A 19,217-nucleotide genomic window follows, 5' to 3' on the forward strand; every position below is an offset into this window, starting at 1 on the left:
CTCCAGATCTCCTAAGCTAGGTTTAAACTTGACCCTCTTGGAGCAGTGGGTAGTCGGGAAAGTACATTTAGAAAGGGAATGATGCATCCCGTTTTGCATTTGGAAATACCCCTCTAGCTGCAGAGTAAAGAGTGGAGTAGGCAAAATGGGGCTGGAAGTTGGGATACTAATTGAAAGGTTTTTTCCAGCAATTCATACACTTGTTTTGATCTTTGAAGCCCACCCAGCTAGTAGGGTTCACACTGAACCTCTCTCTCATCCCATTTTAAAGTGTGTCCTGTGCAGTTAGTTGAGTTACAGTATATGTAAGTCGAGAGTTTTTCCTTCAACACTTTAACAGTGAGGGAACTTAATCTCAAATAGCTTTTTGCTTGTTAAGTTCTCTCACGAAGGTACTATTGGTCACCCCAGGCTCCATCCTTCCTCAAATACCGATCAGTGTCTCATATAAGAATAGAGCCACGAAATTTGATTTCAGAAAAATCTGTATTATTGAGGTATAATTGAAATAGAACTGCAGATATTTTAAGTATACAGTTTGAAAAGTTTCAACATGTGCACACCTCTGAAACCATCACTATCAAGGTAACATATCCATTACACTCAAGTGTCCCTCCGTAGCCCCTCTCTCCTGTTGCTCTTCCCACCCCCCTCCTCCCAGGATCTGCTGCCTGTCACTATAAATTTGAATTGTTTACAGTTTTATGACAGTGCTACACTTTGATTACTGCAGTTTTTAATAATTACTGAAATCAGGTTGTGTTGGCCTGGTTCAGGTTCATCTTGTCCTTTTTCAAAGTTGTTTTGGCTATTCCAGATTGTTCTCATTTCTATATGAAATTTAGAGTCATTTTGTCAATGTCAAAAAAAAATACCTGTTGGGGTTTTGACTGGTAGTGCATTGAATCTATGTGTTAGTTTGGGGAGAATTGACATCTTTTTAAGATTTCATTTATCTTTAGAGATGGGAAGAGCAAGAGAAAGAAAGGTAGAAAACATAAATGTGTGGTTGTCTCTCATATGGCCCCTACTGGGGACCTGGCCCATAACCCAGGCATGTGCCCTGAGTGGGAATTGAACCGGCAACCCTTTGGTCCCCAGGCTCACGCTCAATCCACTGAGCCACACCAGCCATGGCTAAATGTCTTATATTTTTAATACTATTATAAATACTATTTTTATTTTTATTTACAATTATTCATTACTAGTATAAAATGTAGTTGATTTTGTATATTAAGCTTTTGTCCTGCAACATTGCTAAAATTACTAGTTCCAGTAGCTTTTTAGTAGATTCCTTTGGACTTTCTACATAGACAGTTATGTCATTTGCCAAGACAGTTTTACCTTCCTTTTCAAAATGGATGAATGGACAGTTTTACCTTCCTTTTACCTTGCCTTATTATACTGGCGGGAATCTCCAGTACAACATTGACTGGAAGTGGTAAGAACAGATATCTCGTCTTTTTCCTGACTTTTAGGGGGAAAGCATTCAATCTTTCACCAGTTAAGTATGATGTTAGTTGTTGTTTTTTGTAGAAGGCTCTTACTAGGCCAAGGAAGTTTCCTTCTTTTTCTACTTTACTGAGTTTCTAGCAGGAATAGATGTTGAATTTTGTCAGATGCTTTGTCTACTTAGTTGATCGGGGTTTAGGGGGGGGGGCTTGGGGGGCGTTGTTAAAATGGTGGATTGTGTTAGCTGACTTTTCAAATATTTAACCAACCTGGTATTCCTGGGATAAATCTGACTTGGTGATGGTATATTATTCTTTTTATATAGTCTCAGGTTCCATTTACTAAAATTTTATTCATTTTGTGTTCATGACATATATTAGCCATGACGTGTATGTTCTTTGTCCTCTGTTTTGGAATCAGAGCAGGGCCGACCTCATAGAATGAGTTGGATGCTCCCTGTTTTCTGGAATAAGATGTAGAATTGCTGTTACTTTTTTTTCTTAAATGTTTGGTAAAATCTAGCAGTGTAGCCATCTGGGGCTTGAGGGTTTCTGGGTGTCTTACCTATCTGTCTGTCTATCATCTCTCTATCTTTTAATGATAACTCTGGAGAGAAATTTAGCTTTTGATTTCTGTTATTTTTCTGCTTTCCATTGCATTGATTCCTGTTCTGGTTTTTATTCTTTCCTCCTGCTTACTTTGGATTTAAGTTGTTTTTAAATAGACTGTTTTTTAGAGCAGTTTTAGGTTCACAGCTGTATGGAGCAGAAGGTACAGAGACTTCCACATACCTTCCTCTAGTTTCTGGAAGTAAAAGGAGAAATGTCCTTCCTTTGAGACCTTGCTCCGTTTCCAGTGCAGGCATTTAGTACCATAGATTTTCACGTGGGTACTGCTTCGCTAAGGCCCCGCAGAAGAGGGCCCTTTCTCTCCTGTCAGTGACACAGAACCTGTCCAATGTTGTCACTATTTGTCCGCTAAGATGAGAATTATGAAGTCGGTGTCTGCGGGAGAGAGGAAAGAGTTGCAGTGTAACAGCTCCATTTTGTGCGCGTTCTGCATGCTTGTACTAAGCAGGAAAGGAAGCTGCCTGGTATTTTGATTCAGGAAGAGCTCTTTTTGACAAAGGTATCCTATTGGTTGCTCACTGCACGTATTTGTTCGCTTTGTTTCATTAAAGAGACCCATCCAGTTAATGTTAATAATGGAAAGGAAGTCTTCATGATGAAAGTTAAACTTTCATCTGTGGATCATTTAAGCAATATCTTCACTTCAGAGCTTCATATTTCTGCAGTTGTAAATAAAGACTAAGGTGGTGTACTGAATTGCCCTTACTATTTAAATTTGTTTCTAAGTATATTACATGAAATCATATCTGCTTATATTTCAGCTGTTATGCAGAATACTGCCTTGACCCAAGTTTGAATGGTCTTTTAAAACTAGTATAAAAACAAGAGGGGTCCACAGAAATCATAGTTAATCTTGTATGTTTTACCCTGTGTCAGGCCCTGTGTTGCATACTTTGCATGAATTATCTCCTTTAATGATACACTAAAACCCCTTGAGATGTATTTTCATTCCCATTTTACAGATAAGGAAACTGAGGTTTAGAAAATAGTCCAAGGTCTCACAGCCAAGAGGCATAGTTAATTACTAGGGGTTACCCAGTCTCCAGTGATCTACAGCCCACAAAACACCTTCCTTCTGTGTCCGTGTAGCACACACCTGAAAGAACGACTCGTAACGGGTCTGAAATGATAGCACTCTAAATATCTCAGTTCGGGAAATGCCTTGATGAGTTGACCAAATAAAGCTAGGTGAATAATCCAGTAGTTAAGAAAGTACATTCTTTCAGATGTTTTGCTACTCTGTAAAAGTCTGAATTTTTTCCTTAAGATAAAATGGGTGAATACTGACTTGGAGGCAGTGCAGTGGTAGTTTTTGGGTCTAGACCTCCACTCTGTCACTTACTGAGCCACTTTAAAAAGTTGTTTAAACTCATTCAGCTTTCTACTTTAAATACGAGAAATAGGAGTTTTCTCCTTCTGGGATTCAAGATTAGAGGTAATGCGTGTAGCACAGTGCCAAATCTTTTGTAGCTGGTCAGCACAGGTGGTAAATTATATTTATTACTGTAAGAATCTCTGTTAATCCTCAGTGAATGAAAACTGATTTTTGAGGCCTTAAGTTCATTTTCCCAATGCTACCCCTCAACCCTGTCCATCCGTCACCAAGATTGTCATCCTGTTCCAAAAAGTGCATGTGTAGCACTGAGTTCCTTTTAGTGCTGTGAGAGTTCCTTTCCCTCAGCAGTTACAGTGTGAGATTCGTTTAACCGTGTGGTTACACCGGATGGTGAGCTCTGTGCAGTCAGAGCCATGCATGGCTTTGCTCACCGTTGCCCCCGGTGTACAGTGCCCACCATGCAGTAGGCCTGCCATGAATGTTGAATCGATGAATGAATGAATGAAATGAATTCATAATAGCCAGTAGTGATTACCTTGTGATAATGGTGTCTGACCCCATTAGTGATGATTTCTTTGAAGAATTAAAGCACATGCAACATGATCTGTGTCAAAGTGTCAGTATTGGAACTGATCGGTCTCATGCGGCCACCTCTTGACATTATGCTGATGGAACTTCTTAGAAATGGAGCACAGTGATATATTTTATTACATGCAGCATTATTGCATATTGTTTTCAGCTTGACAACTCACGGCTTGAGTTACTGTCATACTGTGTGCTAACTGCTGTATTGTGCAGGATTTCATTTGAGGTCTGGCTACTTACTCCACTTTGCAAGAAATTCAGTTATTTCATGAAACTCTTGGAATTTTAAGAAAGTAAAAATATCAAGTGCCTTCCCTCCTTCCCTCTACACCCCATGTAAATATTGTTTTCTTTGGCTTCCTTTATAAGGGAGAAGATGTCAACCGAACACTAGAGGGTGGAAGGAAACCTCTCCATTATGCGGCAGATTGTGGGCAGCTTGAAATACTGGAATTCCTGCTGCTGAAAGGAGCAGACATCAATGTATGTAAAGAGCATTGCCATTCTCAGAAAGAGCCTATTGTATGCTTTGGGTGATTGTCTTATATGGGTGTGTAAAATAGTTACTGTGGAAACCTCATTTTAAAAATACAGTCTGAGTTGATGCCAGAATTTCTACAACTTAAAATATATGTTTGGGATTTTTGAGAATAAGCACAACAAACTGACTTGCAAGCTGAGGGTCAGGATGTTTCTCCCTTGGCTGGTGGCTTTTCAAGTTCAAATGCAACTTCAGAGTTAGCACTACCTGTTGGTAGCAAATGGCTCTCGCCGAGTGGAGCATAGAACTCTGCAGCCATATGATACACGATACATCATGTATGTATTGGTACATCTAAAATGCATGTCTGGACAGAGGCCAGCAGGCAGGTGGTCTCAGACGGAACCAATCATCTCCTCATTCTTGCCTTTTGTGGCTTCTGCACTTCAGAGTTTTAGAAAAATGTTTAAATAACCATGACAGCAAGTGAGATGAACGTTTCACATTTCGGGGAACACCATGTCACCTGGCCCGGCTGCGGCAGTATTTTATTTTTCCATTGGCTGTGTTCTTCCCTCGCAGGATCTCATTGGCATTTTTGTACTAGTGGGGGGTAGAGGCTCAGAGAGTCAGTAAGTAGTCGCACAGTGAGTGGCAGAGCCCAGCTCTGAACCCGGGTCAAAGCCCTGCTCCCTGAACTTCACTCTGAGTCCCAAGGGGAAGAAGCCTTGTGGGCTTGGGCATCTAGAGGGCACCTGTCTAGAGGCTAGAAACGTGTAGCTGGGAAGTGATTTTGTGTAGAGAGGCAAGTAGGTAAACATTGACTTTAAAATAATCACAAGTGGCCCTATGTGGCTCAGTGGGTTGAGTGTTGTCCCACAAACCAAAAGGACCCCCCTTGGGGGTGTGCGAGAGGCGCCCGCTACATGCTTCAACCATTGATGTTTTTCTCTCCCCCCTCCCTAAAACTAAATAAAATGTCTAAAATAGTTACAAGCATTTCCTAATTATATCTAGAAATAAGGAGTGAAGAGTGGACAAGGTGGTTTATCTCTCTATTGTTTCACAGGCTCCAGATAAACATCACATCACCCCTCTTCTGTCTGCTGTCTATGAAGGGCACGTTTCCTGCGTGAAATTGCTTCTGTCAAAGGTGAGGCCAACTGAGCATTTTCACTGCTTTTTTCATCACTGTGTGACTGTTTCACCTAAGTATTTGGTTAATTTAAGGTTTGTTTCACCTCAGGGGCATAAAACTAATAGAATCCAAAATTGAGGCCTAGAACATTATAACCCAAAATAGTTGGTCCACCAACTATTTGTTACTAATCCATGATGGGTAAGGAGCCTGGGTTAGAACATAAAACAACACAGTCTCCTCCTTCGGGAATAGCGTGCTGTGAATGGCCTTGGCGCAGTGGTTCAGCTGGTTAGAGTTCGTTCCGATAGGCCAAGGTTACAGGCTTGATCCTCAGTGAGGACACGTACAAGAATCAGCCAAAGAATGCATAAACCAATGGAACAACAGATTGATGTTTCTCTCCAAGTCAACCAATAAAATAATTAAAAGCAACAGTTTGCTGGGGGTAGGGGAAGCATCTGAAATAAGCATTGTACTTAATGGATATAAAAGATGCTGTAAACTAGATACACATTCGTGGACCACGCTGTGAGTAACCCTGGTTTGAAATTGTAAACCTCTGTTTCTGTAGTATATGCTGAGTAAGGTAGTACAGGCAGTTTGCTTTAAGGGCTTTCCAAGTCATCTGGTCTCTTGACTTGACTGAGATCATGGTAAACCTGGAGCTTTCCAGTGTTTTGTCTTTGCTATTAGGTTATTAGATGGGGGTCAGAATCCAGCCTCGGGAATTCACACACCATTTGCAGCCATCTAGCTGTACTAGACAGGGCCTGCAGATGTGGGGGGACGAGAAATCTTAGTAAAATAAGATGCTAGTATGAATCCCAAGCTTATAGTTTCGTGACCATCCTCTGGAAAGTGTTATTTATAACATTTGGTATTTTCAAATAAAGCCCTGCTAAAAGAAGAAAGAGAAATTAAATGAGTAAGTGTATGTAAAGCATTTGGCCACCATGCCTTGTACATAAATGCTTAATAAATAGCTTTATTATAACTAAGACTGAAGGGGATTTTATGCTTCATAGAGTCGGCTTCAGGAAAATTTAGAGAAGATTGGGAAAGAAGGGAGCATATGTCTTGAACTTTTTAAAAATACTGTTCTGGAGGCAGTTCATTCAGGTCCTCTAAAACTCCGTGTTAAACACAATTACTGGATGTCTTAAAGGTGTCGACTTGTGAGTTTGGGGTGGGGGTGGTTATACACCAACAGTAGTTCCTAGATACCACACACCATACTGAGTTCTCCAAAAGACAAAGTAAGTCTCCATTTACTTTGTCCCCAAAGTAAATTGACAAACTCTAACCAACTGAACCACTGCACCAAGGCCGTTGACAGCACACTATTCCCGAAGGAGACTGTGGTTGAGTAAAAGTAGAATCCATTCTCCAAAAGACAAAGGTAATGTTTTTGCCACTTAGTGGATGCAGAATCTGGTAGAATGTGCTCACAAAGATTACTGTCTGTTCCTCCCACACTCATGAAAACATTAAAAGGTGCCTCCGTAAACTGCTACATAATTTCATCCCTCTGGGTTATTTTTGCTTACTATATTTGTGTATTGTACTCAAAACTGGTTGTCACAGGCTATAAATACTTATTTTCAGTTCATGACAGACTTAACAGAATCCCCACGTTTTGTTAGTTTGGACCCTATACTGCAGATACCTAAACCCAGCTCGGAGAGGCTTAAAGAGGTCTTGTTGACGCATGAAACTCAACAGTTGAGGCACAGCCCGACCCTGGACTTGAGCCCCAGGACCAGGGTCTGGTTTCTCTCTGCCTGTCAGTTCTCTCTCCCTCAACGTGGACTTTATTCCTCTGGTGTCAGCCTGCCTGCTAGGTGTGCAGTCAGAGACACAGTTAACAGCACTGGATTGTACGTTTGGAAGTTGCTTAGAGGGTAAATTTTAAAAGTTCCCCTCACACACACAAGAAAATTGGTGAGGAAGAGAAGTGACAGACGGTAACTTACTGGGGCAGTCATTTCACAGTATGTACAAACACGTCATTGTGGTGTACACCTTGAACTAGTGCACTGTTACATGTCAGCTATCTCAATTAAAAACAAATTCATAAGCCAGAATAAAAACAAAAAATGATTCTTCCTTTATCCCCTCTCCATGACCTTTTCTACCTGCCAAAAAGTGTTCTCTCTGAAATAAAAACCTTCATAGGATCCTTTTTGCCTTAGGTCCTTAGGCTCTCTCTGGTCATTTACCAAACAGGATGCCCCCTACGGGTGTTCTTTGTAGCCATATCTGAAACTCTGTATTTCCTCCTGATACGCGCCTCTCCTTCCTATGAGACCAACAGAATAAGACATCATTACTTTTATGCTAGAAAAGACCCGAACCATCTCCCATTGTTCTCTGTCCTTTAGTCCTAAAAAGTGTTCCAGGTCCTTGAGAGGGTTCCACCATTTCAGACAATTCTGGCTTGATTTGTATACACAGTAGGCCCTAATCTGTTATCCTGGAAGGGTCTCCATAAATAATGTATTCTGTTGTTAAATTCCTGGTTGTAAGTCGTCTGACTTTTAACCAGCTTGTTTTTCTTTCACTTGTGCCTGTAGCACTGTTTTCACTGTGTTGGAGCCTCGATTTCTGTAGCTAAGTTAGAGACGTTCGGAGATGGCTCTGTCGATGGCAGATGGATTGTCCCCATGTAGCACTGCTACTCCTTCTGGATGACAGTTCTAACCTTTATGAAAGCAGCCCTAGTAAAATCTAGTTCTGCTTTTTCAAAATTATTTACTTTCATTGTATTATTACATAAGCCTCTGTGATGGATACCCTATGGTTTTGCTGGCCAGTTTTTTTGTTATTATTGTTTAGAACTTGATTGCACTCTTTTAAAAATCCGTAGTTGCTAAAATGAGGGCATTTCAGTGCAAGCGTTTTTGCATTACAATCAGTGTCTGTATTATGAAATCTGGTTTGTTCTGGTTTTTATAAAAAGTAGAAACCCTATGGATTATTATGAATTCATTTTTAAAATACTTCATTTAAGAAGTTTAGCAGATTCGTTGACATTCTTAGTATATTTTCCACCTGGGATGTTTTATTAACATAGGAAAAGCACCAAAACAGTAAACAGAAATTGGAGAGCTCACTATGGTCACAACTAATTTGGGGGGAGGGTCACAAAAACGAAAAGAGAAGATTGCTAGACTATTTTAAATTAAACTATATAATACTTACTGGACAACTATTTTTTAAATTTAATGCAATTGAAGATGAAATGTAGGGTGTAAGTAGGAATTTAAAACACATAAATCTTAACTATCCACATAGCAAAAGAAGAAACTAACATGGGTGGAAAATCTAATATGTATTCAGCACTTGGTGTATATAATCTTTAATTTCCGTCAACCTAAATACACAGGTCTATTCATCTCATTTTATGGATAAGGAAACCATTTTTCTAAAGAGGTTAGTAACTACCTGAAGTTAATCAGAATATAATGGAATCAAGACTATGACTCAAAAGCCAATGTTTTTTTACTACTTAAGATCGCGTTTCAGAATTACTGTTAGGGACAGTCACGAGAAATTGAACATGTGTATTTGTTTCTGTGTGTAAACGCTATTTGGACTGATTTTTCACTGGTGAGCTGTGTTGTAGCGAATGACACGTGGGGCTTATGCTTCAAGACTAGGGTCTGAGTGTAGACCAGTGCCCCCTGCCCCCCAACAGAGACGATTGTTCTAAATAGATGAAGCAGTATTTGGTTTGGACCGTAAGAAGGGGTTCATGAGACAAGAAATTATAATGAGTCAGCCCTTGAGACACAGAAAGCAGGCAGGATAGGGCTGACTTTCTAACGTGAGCCAGAGAGTATGTGTTGCACGTGGCCAGAGCTGACCCCGGGCTGCTGCGGGCGCAGTGCCCCTGAGCAACCCAGTGGAGAGCGGGCCGCGCCCCAGGGAGAAACAAGCCCGGAGCGCCAGGCCGAGGTACAGGAAGGGTTGTAAGCAAGAAATCATGATGTTATATGTACTAACGTTATTATAGATAGCATTAACATGTGTAAAATTTTTATGCTTACTAAAATCCCTGGTAAGTTATGTAAGGCCTTGTAATTTATAGAATTGATAATAAGGGGTTTTGAGAAGTCAAGTAGCCTTCTTTCCTAATCCTAAGGAAAGCATTTCTGAATAATCCGCTGTAGCATACTGTGGGGGGAAGCGAAAGATTTCAATGTTTACGTCTTTTAAAGATGGTAAGTTTGCCTTAATTTAGAATTTAGACAGATAAGCTATGTCAAGTGTGTGTTGTATTTTGTCCTATAAAGGTATGTGCTGCTATTAAAAATGACTGTACAACTTTCTATAATAAGAGCAAGAATTCTTTTAAATGGAAAGAGTTGTACCCAGAATGAGAAAATCAAAATCTCATGAATTGAAAATTTAAGTTTTAAAACATTATAATTTGTTTTAGATTCAAAAAAGGTGGCACATTTGAATGTTTACTATAAATTGTTATTTATTATATCTGAGAGGAAAAGTCCAAAAGAAACTTTGCTTTTTTGTTTTCCAATCTTTCCCTGCTTCACACTGTCAAAGAATTTATCTCCTTAGGAAGTCTACTGTGACCTTATGCAGGGTCCAGCACAGGTAACACCCATTTTTTGTTACAACTCTTCTCTTACAAAGTCAAAAACGTGTAATTCTGTAACATAATATCACACTCAAGCATACCATATGATATTTTAGGTGAAACATTTGAAATAAAACTATAAGTTATTACACCCATATTATCACTGTACCGACCACACTCAAGCAGGCGTTACTTCTGCCGGACCCTGAATAACCAGTGACTGTTGAGCAACACTAATCTTACTGACTAATCACTCTGGTTTGGGGTAAGTGAGCAAGATACAGAACAAAGCTTACTCATCGCCTTCTGTAAAAGTGAAAATGTTTAATGTCTTATGTGCAATTGCTATAGGGTAAAAAGTACTAAAAACTAGTCAAAGAAAATATAGAAAACCACCTTATCTGATAGGTTCATGTTTTGTTAAATATTATCTGTGCTATATTTTAAAAAGTCTAGCAGCCATTTAATGATAAGACATGAACACCCCTCTCAGATATCAGCACTGTCAAATCCTCCAAGTGGCTGTGGTACCGATTTTGCTATTTGAATTGAGAATCAAATGTGATACTGTTCCAGTCAAGATGGCAGAGGAAGTAAACACTGCTCACCTCCTCCCGTGGTCACATCAAAATGACAACTAAATCACAGAACCACCACCACTGAGAACCGCCTGGAGACTAGCTGAGTGGAAGCCCTATAACCATGGGTATAAAGAAGAAGCCATGTTGAGACTGCTAGAAGGGGTGGAGACAGAATAGGCAGGTTCCCATACCCTTGGTGGGGAACATAAGAATTGGGAGGGGTATCTGGGCTGTGGAAATCCACCTGAGGACCAGGGACCACAGCTCCGCGGCGGGCTTCCTAGCTTGGGGCTCCAGTGCCAGGAAGACAAGCCCCGTGACATCTGGGTGTGAAAACGATCCCATACTGATATGCAACCCAAGGAGATTGCATATCAGTACGAGAGAGGGGGCTGCTGGAGTCCCAGGTGTTGGTTTCTCCTAAGGGGCTCACACAGACTTGGTGACTTACAGACTTACTCACCCTAAGCCTGCAGGGGTAGCAGTTCAAAAAGCACCAGAGACATATGGGATAAACTGAACTGACTGGCTTCAGGGCAGGGGCTAGAAGGGCAGGGTGCTCTCTCCAGGGTAGAATTGAGGGCGAGTGCCAGATCGGAGCTCTCCCTTAACCTGGCTAACACCATCTCCTCTGCCCTAGTGATTCCCTGAGAACCTGTCCCCATGCCACTTCTGGTGGCTTTTGCACACAAGCAGCCTGCCTTGATTCACACTGCGGACTTTCCTAAAATCTCTCCAAGGTCCACAAACCCCAAGCAAGCAGCAGCTGCCGTCGGCATGTCCTGTACCTCTTGTTACGCAGCCCCAAGTTTAGCACAAGCATCGACCGGTCTCAGCTTGTACTGCAATTCCCATCGGTTGTCCCCCAGCCAACAGAAATGGTGGCTAGCCTCGGCTCACATCATGGCGCTCACCAAAGGGACCCAAGCCTGGCACCAGAGGCAGCCAGCCTCAGTACACTGCATAGTCTCTCCTAAGGACATCCAAGCCCAGCACAAGCAGCAGCGAACTGCAGATGACTTTGTAGCTTCTGCCAGGTGGCCCTCAGCTGATCACAAACAGCAGCCAGTCTTGGCCTACAGCAGAGCTCTTCCTCAGAAGCTCCAGAAACAACATACCTGTTGGCTGGTTTCATACCACACCACCAAATACCTCCACATCAACACACATGAAGGGTGGATTTGGCTGGCACCAGAGCTCCAGGAAAGAGACAGCCTCCAAATAGCAGCTTGTCTGCTATAGTTACTGCTAGCCCCACCCACTGATGTGCCAGCAGCAGTTAAGGCTCAAGAACAACAGGAGCACACACTCAGGTGAACAGGGAGACTGTGGCACTGGCCTCATGGGACACCTGCTACGTAAAGCCACTCTGCCGATACACAGGAACAAACAGGGCGAAATAAAGAGACAAAGGAAGGTGCCCCAAAGTACAGAACAACACTTCGAAAAAGAACAAAATGGAGACAAGCAATCTACTAGATACAGAGTTGCAGATACTGATTATAAGGATGCTCAGAGTACTGAAGTCAGTGGGAACTTCAACAAAGAAGTAAAAGTCAGTCAGTCAGTCAGAAATGAGGAATATGAGAACTGAAATGAAGAATACTTCAGCAGGAATCAGCAGTAGATTAGGTGAAGCAGAGGATTCAGTCCGGGATCTGGAATACAAGGTAACAGAAAACACCCAATCAGAACAGAGAGCCAGGGAAAGGGTTTTTAAAAATAAGGATAGCTTAAGAGACCTCCGGGACAACATTAAGCATTTCAACATTAGCATCATAGTGGTACCAAATAAAGAGAAGATAGAGCAAGAGATTGAAAACCTATTTAAAGAAGTAATGACTGAAGAGTTCCCTAACCTGGGGAAGTAAATAGACATACAAGTTCAGAAAGTACAGAGAATTCCAAACAAAACCGAAGAGGCCCACGCCAATATACATTATAATTAAAGTGCCAAAGGTTAAAGACAAAGAAAATCTTAAAAACAGCAAAAGAAAAGCATTTAGTTATATACAAGGGAGCTCCCATGAGACTGTTGGCTGATTTCTCAACACTTTTTAGGTTAGAAGAGACTGGCATGAAATATTTCAAAGTAATGAAAAGGCATGAAATATTCAAAGTAATGAAAAGCAAAGACCTCCAACCGAGGTGACCCAGCATGCTATCATTTTGATCAGTAGAAAGTTAGGATTTCCCAGACAAGAAAAAGCTAAATAAATTAATCACCACTAAATTACTACTACAAGAAATGCTAAAGGGTCTTATTTAAGTTGAAAAGATAAAAATACAAGTAAAATACAGGAAAGAAAAAAATTCCCACACAGGTAAATCCTTAGTAAACAGTAAATCAAGCAACCGTAAAAGTAGTACAAAGCTTAAAAGGCAAAAGTGGGTAAGCCGTGTTATTACAACTAAATTAAGGGATACACACAACCACAAAAGGACTTTTTAAAAAATGACAAAAAACAGAAATGTGGGGAGATTATGTATAAATGGTGGTGATTTTAGAATGGTTTTGAACCTAGGTGACCAGCACATTAAAAACAGAATTCTGTGAACATAGTTTGACTAACACAAAGCTGACGGTAACCACCAACCAAAAAGCCCACAAGAGTTTTACAAGAAAGGGAGAAAGGACTCCAAACACAGCACTAGAAGGTCGTCAACACAAAAGGGAATAAGGAACACAGAACTACAGAAACAGTTCAGTGGGAGTTAACTAGACAGCTACCAATAATTATTTTAATGGAAATAGACTAAATCTCCAGTCAAAAGACATAAGGGCCCCTGGCCAGTGTGGCTCGGTTGGCGGGAACATCAAGTAAGGATTTTAAAAAAGGGACCTGGGGCTGGATGGGTTAGAAAAGTTCACCTGAGCTGCCTGTTAGAGTCTCACTTCAAAATGAGAGACATACAGACTGAAAAGTAAGAGGCTAGAAAAGGATATTTCATGCAAATGGAAATGAAAAACTAGCAGGGGTAGTAATATATGTATCAGACAAAACCAGGGCTGCAATAAAAGACAAAGAAAGGCATTTCATGACGATAAACGCATCCGTTGAATAAGATCAACTCATGAACATCACACACCCAACGTAGGAGCACTGAAATGTATAAAGCAAACACTGAAACACACAAGGGAGAAATTTGTGTGTTACAGTAACAGTAGGGACTTTAACGCCCATTGCCATCAGTGGGTTGATCGTCCAGACAGAAAGGCAGCAAGGAGACGGCCCTGATGACACATGATATCAGAGTGACTCCACTGGTATTTTTAGGACATTTCACCCAAAAGCCTCAGAATATACATTCGTTTCAAGAGCACATGAAGCATTTTCCAGGAGAGACCACATGGTAAGCCAAAAATAAGTCTCAGTTTAAGAAGATTGGAATCATACCAACCATCGTCTGCAATCACAGTGATGAGAAACTAGAAATGAATTGCAGGAAGAAAACCGAGAAACGCACAGTGATGTGAGGGCCAAACGCACGCTACTAAACAATGAATGGGTTCACAGTGACATCAAGAAAGAAGTCAAAAGATACCTTGGAAAAGATGAAAATGAAAACACAGTGACCCCAAGCCTGTGGGACCCAATGAAAGAAGTTCTGCGAGGGAAATCAAAACTCTACTAGACCATTTAACCTTGTACCTGAGGGAACTAGAAAACAGAACGACAAACAAAGCCCAAAGTGAGTAGAAGAAAGGAAATAATAAAGATCAGAACAGAAATAAACAAAATAGAGGCTAAAAAATAGGAAAGTTCAATGAAACTCAAAGGTGGTTCTTTGAAAATGTAAACAAATTGATAAACCCTTTAGCCAAACTCACGAAGGAAGAGAGAGGGCCCAAATAAGTAAAATCAGAAATGAAAGAGGAGAAGTGACATTCAACACCATGATATACAAAGGATTATAAGGAAATACTACAATTATATGCCTACGAATTAGACAACCTGAAAGAAATAAATTCCCAGAAACATACAGTCTCCAGGGCCAAATCAGGAAGAAAGAGACTTGATGAACAGACCACTAACTGCTAATGAAATCGAGTCAGCTCTCAAAAAACTCCCAACAAACAAAAGCATTGGATCAAATGGCCTCACAGGAAAATTTTACCAAACATTCAAAGAAGGGTTAATACCTATCCTTCTCAAACTATTTCAAAAAAGGGAATAGGGAAGACTCCCAAACTAATGTCATGAGGCCAGCCTTGTCCTCATACCAAAGTCGGACAAAGACACTCCAAAAAAATTATAGGCCAGTATCCCTGATGAACATAGATGCAGAAATCAACAAAATATTAGCATACTGAATTCAGCAATACACCGAAAAGATTTTATACCATAATCAAGTGGGATTTATTCCCAGACTGCCAGGTTGGTTCGGTGACCACAAAACCATTACTATGATTTACCACATAAACAAAATGAAGGTTGGAAAGCAAACAATCTTAACAATAGATGCAAAAAAAGTGTTTGACAACATCTGGCATCTTCTTATGATTTTTTAAAATGTCGGCAGAATGAAAATAGAAGGAATATACCTCACCCTAACCAAGGCCATATGTGATAAGCCTGGCAGCTAACATCATACTCAATGGTAAAAAGCTAAAGTGTTTTCCTTAAGATCAGGAACAAGACAAGGAAGTCCATTTTCACCACTTCCATTTAACTTGGTGTTGGGAGTTCTAGCCACAATAATCAGACAAGAAAAGAAAAGGCATCCAAACCAAAAAGGAAAAAGTAAAACTGTCACTGTTTGCTGCATACAGATACTGTATAGAGAGAAACCTAAAGAAGCCACCAAAAATTTTTTTTAGAATAAATAAATGAGTTCAGAAAAGTAGAACACAAAATTAGTGTTTGGAAGTTGGTTGTATTTCTACACACCAATAAGGAACTATCAGAAAAAGAAACTAAGCCCTGACCAGTGTGGCTCACTTGGTTGGGTGTCGTCCTGCAAAGCAGAAAGTCACCAGTTTGGTTCCTGGTCAGGGCACATGCCAGACTTTCAGGTTTGGTCCCTGGTCAGGGCTCATAGGAGACAACTGATCAGTGTTTCTCTTGCATGTTGATGTTTCTCTTTTTTTCCAACTTAAAATTACATCAAAAAAATAAAATACCAAGGAATAAATTTTGCCAAGGAGGTGAAGGACCTGTACTTGGAAAACTATAAGACATTTAAGAAAGAAACTGAAGGAGATACAAACAAGTGGAAGCATGTATCATGCTCACATATAGCAATAATTAACATCATTAAAATGTCCATACTATCCAAAGCAATATATAGATTAGTGCAATCCCCAGCAAAATACTGATGGCATTTTTCAAGTAAAACAAAAAATTCTAAAATACATATCAAACCACAAAAAACCTCAAAGAGCCAAAGTAAACCTGAGAAAGAACCAAATGGGAGGTGTCACACTACCTGATAGCAAAGCTCTAGTAATTAAAACAACATGGTACTGGCATAAAAACAGAAACATAAATCAATGGAATAGAATAGAGGCCAGAAATAAACCCACGCTTACATGGTCAATTGACCTATGACAAAGGAAGCAAGGACACAGAATGGGATAAAGACAGTCTCTTCCATAAATGGTATTGGCAGAAATGGACAGATACATACAAAAATATGAAACTGGATTGGTTTTTACCATATGCAAGAAAACACTCAAAATGAATTAGAACACTTAGACAAAGCCATACAACTGCTAGAAAACATAGGCAGTAAACTTGACATTGCTCTTAGTAATAATTTGTTGGATATGTCTCCTTTGGCAAGGGAAACAAAAAAGAAAAATAAACAAATGGGACTATATCAGACTGAAAAGTTATTGCACAACCAGGAAATTATCAGCCATCTAGTTCTATGAAAAATGAACAGACAACTTATTGAATGGGAGAAGATATTCACCAATGATACATCCAGTAAGGGGTTAGTATCCAAAATATATAAGAAATTCGTAGAACTTAACATTAGAAAAAGATAATACAAAAATAGGCAGAGGACCTGAGTAGACATTTTTCCAGAGGAAGTACAGTAGACACGAAACATACTCAGCATCTCCAGTCACGAGGGAAACGCAAGTCAAAAGCACAGGGAGGTATCACCTCACACCTGTCCGAATGGCTACCATCCACAAATCATCAAACAACAAGTGTGGATGAGGGTGGAAAAAAGGGAACCCTCATGCACTATTGATGGGAATGCAGATTGCTGCAGCCACTATGGAAAGCAAACTGCCTTATGACCCGGCAGTTCCAGTTCTGGGTATGTACCTCAAGAAACGCAAAATGCTCATTTGAAAGTACACCGCTGCATTCATTGTAGTGTTATGTACAATAGCCAAGATATGGAAGCAACCCACGTGCCTTCCAATAGATGAGTGGGCAAAAGAGTGGAGGTGCATATATACAATGGGGTGTTACTTGGTCCTGAATGAAATTTTACCTTTTGGGACAGCATGGATGGACCTGCAGGACATTGTGCTCAGTGTAGTCAGATATAGAAAGACAAATGTCGTATGAGCTCACTTACATGTGGAATCATTCATTTACAAAATAAACAACTCAGAGCTAGATACAGAGAACAAACAGATGTTTGCTGGGGGGAGGGGCTAGAGGGCTGGGTGAAAAAGGTAGAGGGATTAAGTACAAAGTGGTAGTTACAGAGTAATAATGGGGATGTCAAGTACAGCACAGAGAATATCATCAGTGATACTGTAATAACTAAGCCTGGTGCTAGGTGGGTACTTGAAATATAGGGGATGGGAGTGTGGCTTTGCAAAATCTGTGATTATCTATCCAGTGTGCTGTGCACCTGAAAGTAATACGAAATAAATACTGAATGTAAACTGTAATTGAAAAATAATAATTTGAAAAGATACGTGCACTCCTGTGTTCATTGCAGTGTTTGAAAGTGTTTGGAAGATGTCACACTTTCTGCCATGCATGATTTAGAAAAGAAACAGAAATATACTATGCAGGTGGGTTGGCATATGTTCAGAAGTTTATCGACAGCGTGGGGAGATGTGGTCACCTTCCAAAGCGTGACACCTTCCAAACACTTCCTAGACCCCTAGAGCGGTCTAGGCCTGCAGAGAATGGGAACTGCTCATGTGTCCCATCTGTGTGATGCCACAGAAAGAAATGAAGGAGCTCCAGCTTCTTGTTCTGTCTCTGATTGCTCCAACCAGTATTCAGAAGCCAGAAGCCGGCGTCCTGCCTGAGTCAAGTCAGTCGTTGACACTTGACAAGGAAAGTGCACAGCACCTTGAGTTACAGTCCCAGGGCTCCATACCGCGGGCCAGATTGGTTGCCCACCGTGAAGTTAGGGTGCAGTTATCAAAAGAAGGGAAATGAACTCTGGGAGCTAAAAAAGCAGATGTTCATTAAAATATTTAACTTTGTGTTAGTGCAGAATTATAGTTTACAATGCCAGTCATAAAAACTATTAAAATGAATCATTTGTTTTGACTGTAGGGATCCTAGTTACCGTCACATAACCCATGTAGGAGGATTTAGCACATTGGAGTTCTCCCAGATTTCTGTCCCACTTAACTGAGTTCCCTGCGTTCCATAAAGCAGTGAAATGGGCAAGTGAGGAATGAGAGACTTACAGTCACATTGAAGAGGACTTTGTGATAGTTTCACACTTCCTAGAATCCGTCATCCTCTCCTTCCTGGTTTACCTAATCGTCTTGTGCTAATTCATCAAGACTCAGCCCCCGGCATTACCTCAACCAAAAATGGATTTCTGTCTTTACTTGTATCCAATTCTGCTGTTACGGTTCATATTGGTAGATTTGTCTCCCACCCACACCAGCCAGGCTGGCAGACTCTCTAGTTTGTCTTTGATTCTCCAGCCCCTTACTTAGTGTCTACACACCAAACACTCAGTAAGTATCCGTCGACAGATTGAATGGACTTGCCAGAGAAAAGGGGGAGGCATTCGTGTGGGAGCCGGCATGTAGAAAGGCACGGCGGGTGGAGGCTCAGGGATGGCGAGGGACTCCGTAGGGTTAGAGCACAGAAAGATGAGTGGGAGAAGGGGTGAGTTGGACCGGAGTTGGTCTTTAGCGGACTGCCTTCACCAAGTTTCAACAGCTCTGTAGCCTTAGGAACAAATAATGAGATTTGGCAAGGGGAGGCGGCTAGGACACTGGAGACTGGCGACCGAATCCCGGCTGGGCAGGAGCTAGCAAAGAGAACCCTCGGGCAGGGGATACTGCTGTTTCTGGGGGTCAGAGGTTCAGGGAGCACACTCACATGCCACGCGCTAGTGGGCAGTTCTCTAGGCACTGAGGACATGGTGGTGAGGAACATGGCCTACTCCCTCCTTTTTCTTTTTTGTTGTTAAGGTTTTATTTATTTTTAGAGACGAGAGAGAGAGTAACATTGATGTGTG

The 19,217-nt window shown here is 40.9% G+C and overlaps 1 protein-coding gene across 1 annotated transcript in view; it reads left to right on the top strand.

Annotated features, from left to right (window-relative positions):
* Positions 1 to 19,217, top strand: part of MTPN (myotrophin) — a 50,846-nt gene that overhangs the window by 27,579 nt on the left and 4,050 nt on the right. Inside the window, exons 2-3 of the mRNA XM_037049132.1 lie at positions 4,372 to 4,485; positions 5,553 to 5,636. Of these exons, the coding sequence (XP_036905027.1) occupies positions 4,372 to 4,485; positions 5,553 to 5,636 (198 nt within the window). The remainder of the gene's footprint in view (positions 1 to 4,371; positions 4,486 to 5,552; positions 5,637 to 19,217) is intronic.

Source organism: Sturnira hondurensis, unplaced genomic scaffold, assembly GCF_014824575.4.
Source record: "Sturnira hondurensis isolate 20B ecotype Veracruz unplaced genomic scaffold, ASM1482457v3 Scaffold0006437, whole genome shotgun sequence".
NCBI lineage: Eukaryota > Metazoa > Chordata > Mammalia > Chiroptera > Phyllostomidae > Sturnira > Sturnira hondurensis.